At 43.4% G+C, this 19,045-nt stretch overlaps 1 protein-coding gene across 1 annotated transcript in view; it reads left to right on the top strand.

Moving 5' to 3' along the window:
* Nucleotides 1-19,045, top strand: part of Piwil2 (piwi like RNA-mediated gene silencing 2) — a 65,505-nt gene that overhangs the window by 42,778 nt on the left and 3,682 nt on the right. Inside the window, exons 15-23 of the mRNA XM_021642433.2 lie at nt 1,189-1,329; nt 3,378-3,491; nt 4,435-4,623; nt 6,000-6,101; nt 7,327-7,443; nt 7,998-8,086; nt 8,568-8,673; nt 17,305-17,558; nt 18,190-18,297. Coding sequence (XP_021498108.2) covers nt 1,189-1,329; nt 3,378-3,491; nt 4,435-4,623; nt 6,000-6,101; nt 7,327-7,443; nt 7,998-8,086; nt 8,568-8,673; nt 17,305-17,558; nt 18,190-18,297 — 1,220 coding nt within the window. The remainder of the gene's footprint in view (nt 1-1,188; nt 1,330-3,377; nt 3,492-4,434; nt 4,624-5,999; nt 6,102-7,326; nt 7,444-7,997; nt 8,087-8,567; nt 8,674-17,304; nt 17,559-18,189; nt 18,298-19,045) is intronic.

The raw sequence follows: 19,045 nt of genomic DNA, 5'->3' as shown, positions 1-19,045 counted from the left end.
TGAAAGAGAATGAACGAAAGCCATTGTGTGGGAAGATGAGAAGTGCAGCTGAGGCCCTGGGATCATCAGCTCAGCTCTGGGAGCTCTGAGAGGCAGAAGCTGGCCCAGCAGTCACCCTGGCAGCGTGCAGCCAGACCTTCACTGCTGCCTTCCACCGGGCAGGCTTTAGCTACCCTCTGCCACCTTGCTTTTCTGGTCTGCCGCAGACCCACATGTCACGTAAGATTTCAAGTAGAATTCCAGAGAACCTGAGGAAGCAGGCTGGCCCTGTGAGAGATTTCTTTCATGTTTACTTTCTGATCCTTCAGCTCTTGCTCCTTCCCAACAATTGCCAACCCCCGGTGACTTTATGATTTCTCTGGTCTCTGTCTCTCTGTCTGTCTCTTTCTTTCCCCCTCCCCCGCTCTTTCCTCCTCTCCATCACCCTCCTCTCTCTGGCCTCATAGGGGCTCCGAATATGGTTCATGAGTTTCAGAAACACAAAGCACTCTTATGTGATTGAGATTCCTCATATACCACTTTTAAGTATCTCTTAAAGCGCCTATAATGTGGCAGGTTTGGAGGGGAAAGTAGCCTTATGATGGCGCTGACTTTCTAATACAGAAGGATAAGGTGCAAGCCTGAATGTGGTTTCCTGTCTCAGCATAATAAACAGGTGGCTTGCCACTCCTGGCCCTCACCTCCAGATTTTCCCAGATTTTAAATTGGTATAATTAAGCCTCCTCCACTTTGTTCCTGTTCATGACTCTTAGGAATTTTAAATTCAAAAGATGCCTTGAGAAAGAAGTCAGATGTCCTGGAGCAGAATCAGTAACTTAAAAAAATAAATCAATTATTTTGAGACAGGGTCTCACTACATAGCCCAGACTGGCCTCGAACTCCCAGAGATTCACCTGCCTCTGCCTAGCAGGTACTGGAATTAAAAATGTGTACTGCCATATCCAGCAAGAGAGAAAGTCAGTAGACGCTAAAAGTTGTTAATTTTGTTGTTAGTTTTTTTTTTTTTCCATGTACCTCATTCATATTCCTGAGAAGTATTTACAAAAATCGTTGGCTACATTTGACATTTTCCACTAATTTCAGTGAGCATGAGTCTGCTTGTGGAAACATGTCAGAGCATGGGTTTCATTTAGCCTCCTGCTAAAGGGAGTAATGTTTAGAATTTACAATCTTTTTATTTCTGTCTAGGACTTGACTCAGCAGATTAACCTGAGCCCCAAGCAGCACCACAGTGCTTTGGAATGTCTGCTGCAGAGAATTTCACAAAACGAGACAGCCAACAATGAGCTGACCCGCTGGGGGCTCAGTCTACAAAAAGATGTCCACAAGGTAAACCGGAGGTGCACGTGGGGCAGACCACCCGAACCAGGGCCTGGAGTGGGTGAGGAGAGGGGTCCTCACCTGTCTCTGCTGTGGGGTTTGGGTTTGCTCTTCGTTTCATTTTATTTGTTTATTTTATGTGTATGTTTTATCTGCTTTTACGAATGTTCATTACATTCCTGCCTAGTGCTTACAGAGGCCAGAAGAGGGTTGGAGTTACAGCCGGTTGTGAGCTGCCACGAGAGTGCTGGGAACTGAAGCCAGATCCTCTACAAGAGCAACCTCTAGGCCATCCTGCCAGCCCCTTGACTTTATTCTTTTTTATTTTTTCGGTAATAGTTTTATTATTAATAAAATCACTGTTAAAAGGTGGAGAGCAAACCTGAGCATGTGAAGAATGCAACCTGCACATTCTTGACTATATTCTTAAACATCTTTTTCATGTTAGTCATGGTATCTGAATTTCCCTTGATTAAATCTGCTAGCATCATTTGAAGGCTTTTCTTTTGTATTTCCCAAGGATCAGACTTACTGATTTGTTCAAATAAGAAGCAAGCAAAATATTAACTTCTGACTGTCCTAATTTTATTTTCCTAGCACAGAGTTGTTTTTTTTGAGACAGACTTACTATGTATCTCAGGTTGGCCTGGAACTTGCTGTGTAGACCATGCTGGCCCCCAGCTCACTGAGATCCACCTGCCTCTGCCTTCTGAATGCTGGGATTAAAACCACATACTATCCCCTGCCCCAGCCTCCAGGAGTTTTTAACATTATTTTCATGTTATTTTAATTAACATTTTGTCTTATGTTTATCTATCTATCTATCTATCATCTATCTTTGTTTTATATATCTATTTACTTATTTATTTGTTGTGTGTATATAGGACACACCACAGTGCTTGTGTGGGGGTCAGAGGACATTATGCAGGATCAGTTCTTTACGCTTTGTGGGGTTTGGGAATCAAACTCTGTTGGACAAGTGTCTTTCATGCTGAGCCTTTCTGCCAGCCCTGTTTTAATTTTTTAGGCTGTTTTTCTGTGGTGCTAGAGATGGAGCCTAACTTATATTATTCTCAGAATTCTCTGTTTTTAAAAAATTTTGTGCCAAGCAGTGGTGGCACACACCTTTAATCCCAGCACTCAGGAGGCAGAGGCAGGCGGATCTCTGAGGCCAGCCTGGTCTACAGAGCTAGTTCCAGGACAGCCAGAACTATACACAGAAACTCTGTCTTGAAAAAAAAAGTTACATTTTATTTATTGTGTGCATGTGTGTACATAGGAGTGTGCCGTGGTATGCATGTGGAGGTCAGAAGACAGCTTACAGGAGTGGGTTCTTGCCTTCTGCCACGTTGGTCCTGGGGATAAAACTTAGGTTGTCATGAACTGAAGCATGAGAAACCTGAGTTCAATTCCTCAATTCCTACCATAAAAAGATGTGCCTGGTGGATGTATCTGTACAACTTCCCACCATGTGAGGAATCAGACAGGCAGATTCTCACTGCTCACCGCAGCCAGTCTAGACAGTCCGCGCTCAGGGAGATATGCTATCTCACAAATAAGGTAGAGAGTAACAGAGAAAACACCTGATGTGAACCTCTGACCTACATACACATACACACAAACATATACACACACAGCAAACAGATGTACACACACACAAACATAAAACACACTTGCATACATGTTACAGCCTACATACACAACATTTTTTAATTAGGAAATGATGCCAATGATGCCAATGATGCCAGCAGGTAAAGATGCTTGCTACCAAACTTGACAACATAAGTTTGACCTGGCCAGTCTTGAGTCATAGAGGCCAGGGTATGGTGGTAAAGGCTGCAGGCTCTGGTGATAGCTGTTCTGGCTTTGACTCTCTGCTCACCAACTTGCAAGTTGGAGGCCAGCAAGATTATTTATAAAACAGAGAAAGAAAAAGGAGTGGAGATGTAATAGATCAAGCTGTGTGCACTGAGAAGGCTTCAGAGGCAGCGGTGCCAGTGTTTTCTTGAGGACTTTGTAGCTGCCTCCGGGTCAATGACGCTTTATTTTCTGTCTAGATCGAAGGTCGTCTTCTTCCAATGGAGAGGATTAACTTAAGGAACACTTCATTTGTCACATCTGAGGACCTAAACTGGGTTAAGGAAGTGACCAGAGATGCTTCCATCCTGACTGTGAGTAATTTCTGAAGTGCTGGAAAGTCACTATTCCCCTAAGTGTGAAAATAGGGGTGATCCAAATCCTCTTTGAGAGGAAGTGCTATCTGAGTTCCACCCTGAGTGTTTTGCTAAGCAAAGCCCTTCTAGAGAGCAGTGCTGGAGGGAAGCCCTCTGTCTGACCACAGGCTGAAGAGAAGGAAATGTGTTACCATGGAGATTCTGCTGGTGTCAGCCCATCACCAGTTCTTTTTTTCTTCTCTCTTCCTCTTTGCCTCTGGGAATTTCCAGAGTTATTTTTATCCATAAAAGAAGTCAGATTAAAACAGGGCTTCCCCAAGACAACGAGGTGTTAGTTATATTTGCATCAAAGTATAAAATAGTAGACAGTTTATTTATGGATGTTTCGACCAATGAGGTTTGTGGCCATATATAAAAAAACATCAACTTTTAAAGCAATATTGAAATATAGCATAGTTAAAGAAAAAGCACACTTAGAAGTATATAACTTGATTTTTACAAATTAAATAAACTAATATAACCAACACCCAGGGTTAAGAAACAGAAATTTACAGATGCACTCAACCCCCTCACCATATTTCCTGGTTATTGCCACTCCTTGAGAATAACAGCTGTCCTGAATTGGCAAAAGCATAGATTCTTTTTGCCTGTCTTTGTCCTGTGTGTATGTGTGTGTATCAGAATTAGAGAATGAATAGGTTTTTATGTTTGACTTATTTAGCCTTGTGTTCATGAATTTCATTCATATTGTTGAGTGTGGTTATAGATCTTCAATTTTTATTGTTGTATAGTATTCCATTATAAGACTGTCAACATTTATTTATAAGTCTGTGAATGATAGGAATTATATAAGACAGAGAGACTCAAGCAGGAGTGCAAAGTCATTTATTCACCACAGTAAAATCCCCCAAGTCTGAATACATTGTGTGCTTGTTCCTAGATTCCCATGCATTTCTGGGCACTTTTTTACCCAAAGAGAGCAATGGACCAAGCCAGAGAACTGGTTAACATGTTGGAGAAGATAGCTGGCCCCATTGGTATGCGCATAAGCCCCCCAGCCTGGGTTGAACTGAAGGATGACCGGATAGAGACCTATGTCAGGACCATTCAGTCCTTACTAGGAGTGGAGGTAATGAAGTAACTTAATTGGAGTAAACTTATAAAATCTCTGAAAGTACTTGGATGCTTAATCTAAATTATCTGGATTGTCAGTCTGTTGATGATGCCCAGGAGCCTGTGTCCTTTCATTTTCACATGAAACTCTGTATTCTTCATGCTCTTTGGTTATTTTCATTTCTCCTTCCGTGTTGGCTCATTCTCTTTATCTTTTTCCTTGTGAAATTGCCTGAAAGAACAGCTGACTTAGTTCATTATCTGTAGAACATGTTGTGCTCAGAAAGCAACTACTTGGGCCAAGTGCTGTCTTTCTGGATTCAGTTCTGAGTTGTAACAGAATGGTCTGGCCAGGATGCACATTGCCCTGGTGATGAACTTAGCCATAGATACATTAACTGATCTTGATATCTGATCAGAACATTGGCTCTGACTACTCCTATCCCAGCTTCAAGATTTTGCCTTCTTATGTCTTTATAAATAAAAATATTTTTAAATTTTTATGTGTGAGTGTCTTGCCTGCATGTATATCTGTCTACAGTGTGTGTGTGCTTGGCTCCTGGGAATGATAAAACAGGGCTTAGAACACCTGGAACAGGAGTTACAGACTTTTGTGAGCTTCTGTGTGGGCCCTGGGACTTGAACCCCAATCCTCTCCAAGAGCAGCAAGTGTTCTTAATCACTGGGCCCTCTCTCCCTTTGAAAATAGAGGAAGAAGACAAAGGATAGGATACAGGTAGAAGAAAAATCTTTGGAAATATTTAGCCCTTGAGCCCAAGAGTCTGGTGAGTTGAATTGTTCAGAAAATCAGTCCTAGAGTTGGAGTCTTTTAGCATTGTGGTATTCTCTGTTTGACACTCCCTTCCCCCCCATGGAAGGTCGTCTGTGTTGATATTGGCTAAGAGTCCTGGGAAATAGAGGCTCCTGCCAAGGCTGTTGCTGGTAGTGTCTGTTCTCCCTTGACAGAAAGTGAGAAACAGCTACTGTGGACTTGGCCTCCTCCATTCTGCACTTGGCTCTGCACACGTAGTCTTACGTGCTGTACTTCCTCAGCTGAAATTCTGTGGTCTGACACATTGCTTACCTGACTGAGGATCACAGGAAGTCATTGAGGGAAGTTAGAGTAGCAGTCATAGAACCCTTGCATGGCCTTCTCTAGACTCGAAAACCTTCTAGTAAATAAACACAGTAGTCAGGGCCAGCTCTGGGTGTTAGGAATGTATCACCTGTCTGTGGACAGCAGCCTCAAGCCAAATGATTGTTTAGATTCAACAGATGTTTCTGGTTGGAATATTCACCATCTGTTTCTTCAGCTCCCTGTCTACCTCATCTATGTCCTAAGAAAGTCCCTAGAGTGATCAGATCCTGACAGTGTATGCTTACTTCCTCTAGGGGAAGATACAGATGGTCGTTTGCATCATCATGGGCACACGTGATGATCTCTATGGGGCCATCAAGAAGCTGTGCTGTGTGCAGTCCCCAGTGCCCTCACAGGTGAGTGGAAGTGGAGTAAGAAGCAAGGTGGAGCCCAGCTCACCTAAAGCTCTGGAATAGGAAATAGCCATTTCAGGCCAGTATGGGTAGAGCCTTATGCTGAAAGGTTCTGATTAGAGTAAGTCAGCAGTAGGTAGCTCTTCTAAGGGCTCTTCTGCTCCCCACAATCCCTTGGTGCTTCCCCATGACTGAGGCTGGATGTGTAGGCTTCACTCCCAGAAGGGGACATATTTTCCTAGGGAACTATAAAAACATTACTCTGAATAAGATAATTTTGAAAGTTTTTATATGTTCATGAACATATCATGTGCATATATGTCTAGTCACCCAAGGATTAGAATTACTGATAATAGATATATGCTAATTCAAGATTCTTAAGTTGGTACACTCAGTTTTCAGTAGTAGTGGCCCTTTGAGACAATTTCATATAGCCAAGGCTAGCCTCATACTCCCTATGTACACAAAGGTGGCCTTGAATTCTTATCCCTCCTACCTCCATCCCCCTCCTCCACATACACAAAGTGCTGGATTTTCAAGCATGCCACCACACCTGGCCTATCTATGGATTCTATATCAGATAATTCACCAAACATCGTTTTAAAACATTCTGAATAGTAAGGGGAGCAGGGGCTTTCTCTGGCATGAACTCAGTGACAAGCTCTCTGATTACATCCCCTTGGGTGCAGCCTTGCCAGGCCACAGAGGAAGACAGTGTAACCAGTCCTGATGAGACCTGATAGGCTAGGGTCAAACAGAAGGGGAGGAGGACCTCCCCTATCAGTGGACTAGGGGAGGGGCAGAGTGGGAGAAGAGGAAGGGCAGGCGGGTGGGATTGGTAGGAGATGAGGGAGGAGGGCCACAAATTAAATAAATTGCAATAAATGATGACAATAAAATATTTTAACATAAAAAAAATTCTGAAAAGAAAATTACACCTCTGCTGAGCTCATCAGACTCAAAAGGGAAACCCTTGTGCTTATTCAGGCTAACAGCTATTTACATAGTGATTATATTCAGTTCTGAAAATAACGGAGGTCTAGGTACATGGAGACTATGGGGCAGCTCTACATACATACCATGGCATTGCATGGGAGGGAGTTGATTCTCTGATTTCCAATACTTGTTGGAAGGGACAGAGGAAAAGCATGGAGCCAAGAAATGTTGATACTTTAGCACTGTTAACATTTTCTAAGAAGTTGATGATGCTCTGGCCTTGTCACTACAGGTCATCAATGTCCGAACCATTGGTCAACCCACCCGGCTTCGGAGTGTGGCTCAGAAAATTTTACTTCAGATGAACTGTAAACTGGGTGGTGAGCTCTGGGGAGTGGATATCCCGCTGGTGAGTGATGTTGAAATGTGTCTGCTAAGGGCCTGGCTCTTTCCCATCCTCCCTTTTGTCATCCTTCTTGCTCTCAGTGTGGATTCAGGAGTCCTGCTGGCTTGCTGCATGTTACTAGACAGACTATGAGCAAAACATATATTTTACGTTTTAAAATGGTGGAAAAAAATCAACATTTCCTGAGACATGAAGATTATCTGAAGTTCAGTTCTCAGTACTTAAGTACACTTTCATTGTAACACACAGCACTGGTTGCATCAGTCTTCCACTGCGGTCATCAAAGGCAGCGTTATACAGTTCCTAGGCAGACTCTCAGCTCATAAAGCCTGCAGATTTACTCAGTTATTCCTTCACAGAAAATACTTGATGGTCCCTGGTCTAGATCTGACTTTGTTCTTTGTGTTTAGAAAATGTCAGGTTGATTGCCGTCTTTGCTGCTTATGGAGAGCTTGTTTTCTTCTGTAAAGTAGACAGGAGGTGCTTTGATAATAAAGATGGAGTAACGGATTGCTTGTGTTTGAGCTTTGCTTTTGTGTCTTTGTTTTTCACCTTAGAAACAATTAATGGTGATTGGGATGGATGTGTACCACGACCCCAGCAGAGGCATGCGCTCTGTGGTTGGCTTCGTTGCCAGCATAAATCTGTAAGCAATAATCATAGCTGTATTACTGTTGGCTGCCTCATTTTGATGCCTGATCTTATCAATCCATTACATGAGTTATATACTCTGTATTATAGGATAAGAAGCACTTTTTTCCTTCCTCTGTCCTTCTCTAATGTCTGTAATTGCAGTGTGATTGCCACACTCATCAGAGGGACGGATCTGCTCCCTATACTCTGTACCACTTGCAAGGACAGAGGCTGCCTTTTTAGAAATGGGGCTGTCATTTGGGGAAGGTGTGGGAAGGCACATGCTTGGAGGGCAGAGGACAACTTTGTGGGTTTGGGGGTTGAGCTCAGGTTGTTAGGCTTGCACTGACCCCAGAAATGCATTTGGCTGGTAGATGTGTTAAGTTGATTCAAAGGAACCCTGTGTGTGGCCAGCAGACCACAGATCCTCCTGTGGGACTGGCTAGTCACTGTCCTCACTCTATGTCTCTCCTTCCTCCTCCCCGTCTGCCTAGTACACTCACCAAATGGTATTCGAGGGTGGTGTTCCAGATGCCTCATCAGGAGATTGTGGACAGCCTGAAGCTCTGCCTGGTGGGCTCCTTGAAGAAATACTACGAGGTGAGGAGATCAGAAATCCCCAAATTTCAAGGGCTACCTGTTTAAGTTTGAGCAGAGATCTGATATGGTGGGAGCACATCAAAGGTGAGTCTGAAAGAGCCATACCCCATTAGAGACCTCAGTGTCCCCTTTCAGGCTTCTGCTCTGTGCAGCAGCTTGCAGAGCCCAACACTGCACCTTGGTCTGGTAAGCAATAAAGACTGGTTGACCAGCTGGTGCCTGTAGACATAATTGCTGAAATTTACCTCCAGCTAAGCCAGTAAGGACATAGGAATGTCCTTAAAACTTATTAATATGCTCAACTGTTTATGACTGTCATAGCTGCTGATCATTCATTTTGGTTTAGGACAAAAGCTTCACTATAATTCACTTCTCATAATTTCAAAGAATGCTACCCATGGAGAATTGCTGTCATTAAGCTGATATGAGGTCTAGAAGGGTGAGCAAGCAAGGTTCTGATTTTTGTGCTGGCCAGGACATCAAAGGAGGCAGTGATAAGTAGCTTTCATTCCTAGGGCCAATGTGGCCTTTGCATAGCGTGGAGACCACAGGAAATTTACGATTCCATGTGACTGAAGTCAGTCTCTGAAACCCCACCTTGTCTCTAATGGAATTAAGATTCTTGTGGTGTCCTGCACGTATTAGACACTATGGACTCTGTTCTCAGAAGATCCAAATGATGTGGCAATTTATTACCATGCTCTGCTATTTCTTTTATTACTGTTTCTGTCTTCTAGAACCTAACTCAGAGATGACTTTTGTGACACTTTCCTGTTTTCCCCTCACTGTTCCCTCCCTTAGTTAAAATGATTGGCTTGTGTTGTTTTCCCAAGGCTCTATGTTCTGTGCTGTTTACTGGTTAGCATATCCTTCTACCCTATGTCTGTTATTTACATCATTTCTCTCCCTTCTCTGTTCAGGTGGTGTTTGTAATCAGACATGAACAAGCTAGTTAAATGTTTTGCCCCTGAGCTGTAGTCCCAGACTTCTCACTGGGTTTTTATTGTCGTTGTTGTGTTTTGGATTTGTTTTTTGAGACAAGGTCTCTCTATGTAGCCCTGGTTGTCCTGGAACTCCATATGTAGACCAAGCTGGCCTTGAATTCATAGAAACCTACCTGCCTCTGCCTCACAAATGCTGGGATTAGTGGGGCTTGCAAAGGCTTTTTTTTTTTTTTTTTTCCTATTCATTCCTTTGATGATTTCCTCTCATTTGTTTCTTCTTGCTTTTCTTGTTTTCTTAACTGGAATCTCCTACTTTTCCTATCTAATGCTCTTTTTTAGCAAATGTTAATTTTGGAAACAATGAAGTTTACCCAAGCTTGTCCCACTTTTAAAGGCCTACCAGTTGGAAGTTTGGGTGCCTCCCCAAATTCACTCAGTTTTGATAATTCACTGAAGGGACACGGAACTCACTAAAAGCTGTTATATTCGTATTTGGGGTTCATTTGAGGAAAGGATACAGATTAAAGTCAGCTAGCAGAGGGAATGCATTGTCCACATCAGGAAGTACTACACAGGAAACTTCAGTAGTTCTCTCCCTGTGAAGGCAGAACACGTTGTTTCCTGGCACCAAGATATGATAGGGAAAACTGCCAACTGCCAACCGTGACTACTTACCTGAGCCTCAGTATTCAGAGGTTCAGGATGGGATGCTTACATGGGTGTATTGGGGTGATTAATTGCCCCTGTGATTGATTGCACCCTATAATCTCTGTAGTCTGGCTTCTATGTAGCCTCTGATGCCTCTATTCGGATAGCTTAATAGCTAGTGGATGGCAGAGTTACACTGGCCTTGAGTTCACCCTGTGTACCAGGCTGTACTCTTTGTGATTGCCCTGCTTTAGCTGCCTAATTGCTAGGAGGACAAGTGTGTGCCATTAAACCCAAACTTCAGGGATTTCTCTTCTTCATCTCTCCATCTTGTGGTGTTGGCTGATTTTCAGTTACCATAAGGATAAGACTGCAAGCGGGGTAGGGGAAAGTAGTAGAGGAAGGTAAATACTCCAGAGCAATTCCTGCACTCAGGTAGAGTCATGGCAATGCACAAGTTCAAGACCAGCCAGGGCTGCACAGCTACATAGTGAGACTCTCCAAAACACTGAACCAAGCAAAGCTGATTTTAACAATCTTATCCACTGTTCTTGTTATGTTCTTGGAGGTCCTTATTCTGTAACTGAAATACTTTCTAGGAGTGCCCTTGACAGTCCATCAGTGTTTGGGGGAACAGTCACTAGCAGATAGAACTCACTAAGGGCAGATGGTACTAGAACACATCTATCTTTCATTCTGGAGTGCTAAAGAGCCACATCCTCAGAGTGTGGGTGAGAGTATATAATTCACCTTTGAATTATCTCAATTCCTCAAATTTTTTTCTGCTGCTCCAAGATGCAGATGTTCCCCAGTTTGTCAGTGACTGCACCCAGGCACCCAAGAACCCTTACCCCCCAAATTTTTATAGGCAAATTACTCTAGAACCTACATTATCTGCTTGCTTATGTCAACATCATGTTTGGCTTTGGTTTTGAAAAAGGAACACACATATGCATATTCTCCATATTTGTTGTTGTTTGTTTTGAGCTGAGGTTTTATATTGTAGCACAGGCTACCCTAGAAATCAGTATTAATCTGGGCTAGATTTATAGACTTGAGTCCTTATGTCCAGTCTGCTTCAGCTTAATTAACGAGCTAAAGAAATAAGAAAGTGAAGATGAAAACAAAACAACAAAAATGCAGAAGATAAGGGTCTCTTTTGGGTGCCTTTTCCCTAAGAACATGTAGCTGAGAGGTTGGAAAGTTACTCAGAATTAGAGAAAGTCTCCAAGGGCGAAAACCAAGGCCAACGCCCCTAACATGGTTGTCCTGGGTAACTCACAGAAGAGTCAGTTAACTGATCAGATATATTTAAAAGATACACCTTATGTGGTGACACACTTCTGTTATCCCAGTTTCTCCAGAGGCTGAGACTGGAGGGTTGCATTTTGAGGCTATGCCTGACAATACAGTGAGATCCTCATCTCAAAAAACGGATGAAGGCCAGCACTGGCCGAGTGGGTAAAGGCACTTGCCAACTGTGTACCATCACTGGAGTCTACATGGTAGAAGAGAACCTACTCCTGCATCTTACTTCACACCAACACAAATACACACATCCCAGCACACTGTAACATGCAGATGCTGCCACCAAGTAATTCAGTGTTAAAAATAAATAAATAAATGAATGAATAATAAAAATGACTTAGTATCTTCAAGGAGAAAAAAAGAACACCACTAAGAATTGAACAATGGGGGGCTGGAGAGATGGCTCAGAGGTTAAGAGCCCTGGCTGTTCTTCCAAAGGTCCCGAGTTCAATTCCCAGCAACCATATGGTGGCTCAGAACCATCTAAAGTGAGATCTGGCGCCCTCTTCTGGTTGCACAAGTGAACATGCAGACAGAACACTGTATACATAACAAATAAATAAATCTTTAAAAAAAAAAGACTTGAGCAGTGAACTGAAAGCTTTGAAACCTGCAATTTTTAGAAATGAAAACTGTAGTAACTGAGGTTACATACTCCGTAGATGAGCGTGTCAGTATATTAAAGGTGCTTTATTAAAGTACCCTGGGTAAAGGGCTCCAAGAGCAGCCATGTATTTCCTCACAGTTTTTAAGGCAAGAAGTTTGAGGTGAAGATGACAGTGGGTTGATTTATTCTGTCCTTTTTGTCCTGTAAATGGGTTTTCATACATTCTTACCTCTGTTTGTGTCATTACCTAAAAAAAAAAAAAAAAAAAGAGGCTGTAGAGTAGGATGTCAGCTTAGAGATTCCCTGGGGTGAACGGGGATTTTTCTTCCCAAACAATGGGTAACGGTGGCTTAAATACATCTGAGGAAAGGCAAGAAGTAAGTAATCAGACTGAAGTACAGACATGCAAAAGCTGAAAAAAACAGGGAAGCCAACAGATATGGGGAGTGTGGGTTAAATACAAAATATAGAAATGATTCACAAGGCAGCAAAAACCCACAAGTGCCAAAGCAGCATCAGAAAAGGCAGCAGTGAAGAAGCAATGTTCTGTAATAGAGAGCATGTCAGCTCATCAATTGAGAAAGTCCAACAAGCAGGCAGGATTGGTGGTGTACTAGTAATCCTGGCACTTTGGAGGCAGATGCAGGAGGCTTCTCAATTCAAGGCTAGCCTGTACCATGTGCCTAGTGAGAGCTGGTCAGTCAGAATCTCTTTGTCTGTCTGTCTCTGTCTCTTTCTTTCTTCCTCCTCCCCTGTCATATGTGTATGTACATGTATGTGTATATAAGTGCAAAGATACAGTTAGATACATTATAAAAACTTGTTGTGAACAAGTATAAAAACACACATAAATTGGAAGAGCAAAGAAGAGGTTATATCCTTAATGGATTAATCAGTAACTTGTCACCAAAAGCAGTGAAGCCATAAGATATAAATGAATGACTTCAAAATGGCGAAAGATGGTGACCACCAACACTGGATCCAGTGTCCACTGAAAATGACTTCCAGTAGTGATGGTGAAAGATGCACAGGAAATGAGAAATGGATATTCCATCCTCATCAGATTTACACTGAAATAAACTGCAAGACATGACATTGTTCACATAAGAAAGATACTCTAGAAGATAGAAAAAATGAATACGTAACATCTAAAGTCATATAATGTCACATAGGATTTATGGTGGGGAGTCTAATCTGGGATTCATGAGAGCAGCGGCAAATCATTAGGAAGAAGTAAACAGTGTCGCAAAGTTAAGTTTTTGAATTGTGAGGAAAAAGTAAAGGATGTCTTTATGTTACATTTTGTTGTGATAAAGATGTATGTTGAACTAGGCATGCCTGTAATCCCAGCATTGGCAGTGTTGGGCTGGGAGGCTCTTTGAGGCCAGCCTAGGCTACCTAGTGAGACTCTGCCTCTGAAAATGAAACAAGGACGGTGAACATAGTTCGGTCAGTAAAGTAAGTTAGGGCTGCGCTAGTTTGGTTCCTGACATGGTGGCTGCTATTCTATTTTAGGAGATGTGTGGGTTATTAAAATAGGGTCTCTCTGTGTAACTCAGGTTGATCTCAAGCTCTCCGTATGCTAGCCTGAGCTTGACTTGTAATCCTCTTGTCTCATCCACAAGCGCCGATGTGCCCTACCACAGCCAGCTGTGCCTGCTAGTCTACAAGGGAGACTTGGACACAGATGCAGAGAGAATACCCTGTGAAAGTACAGAGACACAGATGACCACACTGCTCATCCCACTGGGCAAAAAAAAATGCCGAAGACTGAGGCAGCTGCAGCCTCTGGGAGCTTGAAGGTCGCAAATAGATACTTCTCTAGGGCCTTCAGAGAAAGCATGGCTCATGCTGGTCTTAGCCAGGCCTGGTGACGCACTTGGGAGGCATAGACAGTAGATGTCTGAGTTTGAGGCTAACCCTAACCCTAACCCTAACCTAAGCCTGCCTCATCTACAGAGCGAGGTACAAGACAGCCAGGGCTGCACAGAGGAACCCTGTCTTAAAACAGCAACAACAAAAGGGGCCTCATGTGTTCCACGCTGGGCTTCAGACTCACTGTGTAGCCAAGGATGATGTTGAGTTTCTGGTCATCTTGCCTCTGCCTCCCAAGCACAGGGATATCGGGAGTGCACCACCACACATAGTGCAGTGCTGGGATCAGATGTGGGGTTTGTACATGCTAGGTCAGCACTCCACTAACGGAGCCACAGCCTCAGCCCACCACTTACATTTTGATTTCATCTTGCAACTTTCAGAGCCATGAGATAACGAATGTCTGTTGTTTTGAGCCACCCACTTTGTGGTTCTCGGTAATAACCGTCATGGGGATACTACTACTTTATTCTTCATCGTAAGAGGAAGCAGCTGGCTGAAGTTTCTCATGGATGTGATGCCACTCGATGTAGGGGTTTTTCATGGGGGAGCATGGCTAAGCCCCTGACCCTGCCTTGATCTTCTGTGTGACTTGAGCTTTAACGTTCTGGCCTGAGCTCTGACAATGCAAACTGAAATTGCTGCAGAGGTGCCTCGGCCTATGGCTGACGCAGCCCAGGGGCTGGGCTACTTTTTCTGGTTTTGATTTTGTCTTGTGTAGCATCACTAGGTTTGTGTAGGTGTCACTGTGTTGGCCAGTCTATCTTTGAGCTTTTTCAGATCCTCTTGCCTCTTCCTCCCAACTGTTGGGATTGAAATGGTATGCTGCTATGTTCAGCTCCTGGGCATTTTTGATGAACATCTGATCCTGGAAAGCAAAGCAGGGAAGTTCCTGTGGCCTGTGAGATAATGTTGTCTCTGCATTTCAGTTCCAACTTCCCTCTTCTCAAGTAATCGGAAGGGGTTGAGTTCCGTGTTACCTTGAGAAAATGATTGTTGTCTGAGGGGGACAATCCTGTCTGCCCTCTTGGGCCCACAATTGTCAGCAGCTTGCCTAGCCTTTCTTGTACTGCTGGAGATGGAACCCAGGGCTTGGCATATCTAATCAAACGTGGGTGAGCCCACTGAGCTACATCCCAGCAGAGCCTGCCCGGCTTTTCCTAGCCTAGTCAATGTTCTCAGAGCTCATCTTATTCTCTCCCCTCTTGAATTTGTCTGGACGCCTTCAAGTTCACCCTGACAGCTCCTCTGTCTAGAAGTCAGCTGGACTTCAATCTGATGATCTTTAATAATCCTCAAAATAGGTCTGACCTAATTTTTTTCTAATAGTGCTATGGGAATGAATGGGATTTTTCTGTCTTTTTTTTTTTTTTTTTTCCACAAAGTCTTACTGTTTAGCCCTGGATGCTGGATGGCCTCCTGCCTCAGTATTCCTCATGCTGGGATTTTAGGTGTACTCCACCATACTCAGCTCTTTTGTGTCTTAGGAATTCTAAGTTGAAATGATCTCTTGGCAGCCTCTCTTACTTCTTTCTCTTCAGCCAGTTCTTACAGTCTGTCAGTGGAGGACTTAACAAGCAGAGCTGGCCAGTGGTCTCTCTCCAGCATGATGGCCTAGCCTTATTGCTGCTTGCCTTAACACTCCCACTCTGGCTGCCTGAACTGTCTGCCACCTATATTCTTGTATGTCCTGACACAGTCTCCCCATGTATACGCTTCCATTCCCATAGCGGCTCATTTTTTTTTTCAGTTACTATTTTTGAGATAGGTTCTCAGATAGCATGGCTGACACTGCACTCCCAACTCAAGGCTGAGACTGGCCTTGAACTTTTGATCCTTCTCTCTCCATCTCCTGAGTTTTAGGATTGCAGGCATATACCACCATATCTGGTCTTTATATGGTGCTAGAGATAAAACGCGAGGATTCGTGCGTGCTAGATAAGCACATAGCAGCTGAGCTTCTGCCCCTACTGTTTTACCTACTCTTTGATGATGGTATTTACGGTGGGTTTGGGGTATTGGGCTCTCAGATCTCATTTGAGTTCCCAAGCCATCTCTCTATTACCACAGCTCATGAGCTTGTGAGTGTGGCTGGCCATAGCTCCCCACTGGGGCAGTGCATAGAAACACTTCTGGTTATGACTGGCAGAGACTTGGGACAGCACATTAAAGAATGTAGTGAGAATTTAAGCTTTACTCATTATGTATCTTTTAAGGGACAAGAACCTAGAATATGAGTACATTAAACTGTAATCAGAACTGAAATCAAGCAGATTTCTAATTTAAATTGGAACCAAATGTGCTCTGAGCTAATGCAGTGAGAACACACTTCCCTTATTAGGTATCATAAATGTATTTGACATTCTGCTGGTCATTCGCTACTTAGTAAGGAACTCCTTCATTTGTTAGAAACTTTGTATGTTACTTATATGTCAAGACCTGAGGGATATATTCATGTGTTATATTAGTGGTTCTCAGCCTTTCTAATGCTGCAACAATTTAATACAGTTCCTCATGTTGTGGTGACTCCCAACCATAAAATTGTCTTTACTTCATAACTGTAATTTTGCTACTATTTAGAGTTGCAATGTAAATATCTACTGTTCAGGATATCTGGTATGTGATTCCTGTGAGAGGGCCCTTTGACACAAACCACAGGGTGAGAACCACTGTGTTAGACTTTTCTCAGCACTTCTGGGGTCTTTTCCTGGATGGTTGTCAACATTAAATCCAAGTCAAATAACCACTGACTTACCTTTTCTGGCCATTATCTTTGTAAATTTTTATTTTATTTATTCCTCCTTCCCTTCCTTCCTTCTTTCCTTCTTTTTTTTTTTTTTTTTTTCTGAGACAAGATTTCACTGTATGGTCCATGTGCCCTAGAACTCACGGTGATCCTCTTGTCCCAGACTTTCAAGTGCTGGCATTGCAGGTGTGTGCAACCACATCAGGCTCCGCCGTTTTTAATGTTATTTGCTCTGTCAGAGGATAGACCATGAGAGTGTGACTCACAACTGCTGTGTCTTGCTTTCATAGTTTATAGCACCTTGGCTGTATCAGGCTGTTTGCTACTCTGAGCAAATCTAGACTTGGTCAGAAGCTTTTGGCATGCTTGGCAGTCACACACTTTGAGGTAACTGCTGTAGAGCCCACCTGCCAAGTCTCCAGCCCTCACAATGAGTGTAAACTTTTCACTGTGGTCTTTGAGCCAAGAGTACCTGGAATCACCACCTCCAGGTGTCATTTCAGGTGAACCACTGTCTCCCAGAGAAGATCGTGGTGTATCGAGATGGAGTGTCTGATGGCCAGCTAAAGACAGTTGCCAACTACGAGATTCCTCAGCTGCAGAAGTGCTTTGAAGCTTTTGATAACTACCACCCCAAGATGGTGGTGTTTGTGGTTCAGAAGAAAATCAGCACCAATCTGTACCTTGCCGCTCCTGATCACTTTGTGACCCCCTCCCCTGGGACTGTGGTTGATCATACCATAACTAGCTGTGAGTGGTAAGTCAGCAAAACAGGGGTCCTCAGGTGAGGAAGAATAAGCTGGAGAAGTTGTTTGTTGCCTGAATATTCCTGGACAGGTGTAGAATGGAATCCTCATGTTTGACTTGAAAAAAGCAAGCTTTGGCTGAGCCCAGTGATAGAGCTCAGTGTGAGCATGGGTTCATCTCCATCAACCACAGATATACACACATGTATACATATAAGTACGTGACCACATATGCACACATTTTGTTACGGGGCATTCAACCTTGTGCCTCATGAATGCTACCGTCTACCACTAAGCTGTGTTCAGAGGCTTAATTTTTTTTTTTAATATAAAAAAGCTTTTAATTCTTAGGTACGTTTTTTTCCCTTCCTTTTGATATAGGGTCTCAAGTAGCCCATGCCACACCCCCCAAACTCTGTATAGCCCAGGCTGCCCTTGACAGATGGCTGACCGCCTCTTCTGCCTCCCCAGTGCTGAGATTGCATCCATGTGCCTATACACGCACACACGTGCACGCACACACATACACCAGCATCCTTTCACGCAATTGATCATCATTTTCCTTTCTAAGCCTTGTATGGTGGGGCTACAATGATCTTCAGAACGCTTCAGTCCTCTCACCAACCGTTCTTTCTTTGCTAGGGTGGATTTCTACCTTCTTGCCCATCATGTGCGACAGGGCTGTGGCATTCCTACACACTACATCTGTGTCCTGAACACCGCAAATCTGAGCCCCGATCACATGCAGAGGTGAGCCTGTCAGAAACATGCCTGAGATCAGCTGCTTATCCTGACTAATAAGCTAAGTCACTAGTGGCTGTCTCTCAAGATATTTTACCCCTTGTGTGTGCGTTCGTGCGTGCGTGCGTGCGTGCGTGCGCACGTGTTCACGCCTGTGCCTGTACCTGTGTGCATAGTTATGGAGGCTGAGGTCAACATCAGGTATCTTAGCAACCTTGGTTTTTGAGATAGTACCTCTCACCGGGAACTCTAGTTAGAAAAGGTCTCTGTCTCCTAGGCTGAGATCACACTCAGTTACTGAGAACTGAACTTGGGTCCCCGTGCTTGTACAGTAAACACTTTTCCAGCTGAGCCAGCGCCCCAGCCCAGGGTGTTACCCCTTGACTCTCCCAGATCTTGGTAACAGTAGTATTTTTTTTTTTTTTTTTTTTTTGAGGAGTGATAAGAACTTCAAGAAAATATGGATGAATGCCATCCTTCACTCTTGTGCATTATAAAGCATGGGTATTTACTTAATTTAATGTAGAAAAATGTTCTTGTGGGGCTGGAGAGATAGATGGCCCAGTGATTAAGAGCACTGGCTGTTCTTTCAGGGAACCATGTTCAGTTCCCAGCACCCACATGGCAGTTCACAGCTGTAATTTCAGTTCCAGAGGATGCAGCGTCCTCATGCAGACACACACGCAGGCAAAGCAACAGTGCACAGAAACTAAAAATAAGCGAATCATTAAAGAAATAATTTTTTTTTAAAAAAAAA

This window comes from Meriones unguiculatus, chromosome 9, assembly GCF_030254825.1.
Source record: "Meriones unguiculatus strain TT.TT164.6M chromosome 9, Bangor_MerUng_6.1, whole genome shotgun sequence".
Classification (NCBI taxonomy): domain Eukaryota; kingdom Metazoa; phylum Chordata; class Mammalia; order Rodentia; family Muridae; genus Meriones; species Meriones unguiculatus.
This window is presented reverse-complemented; position numbering and strand designations above follow the sequence as displayed.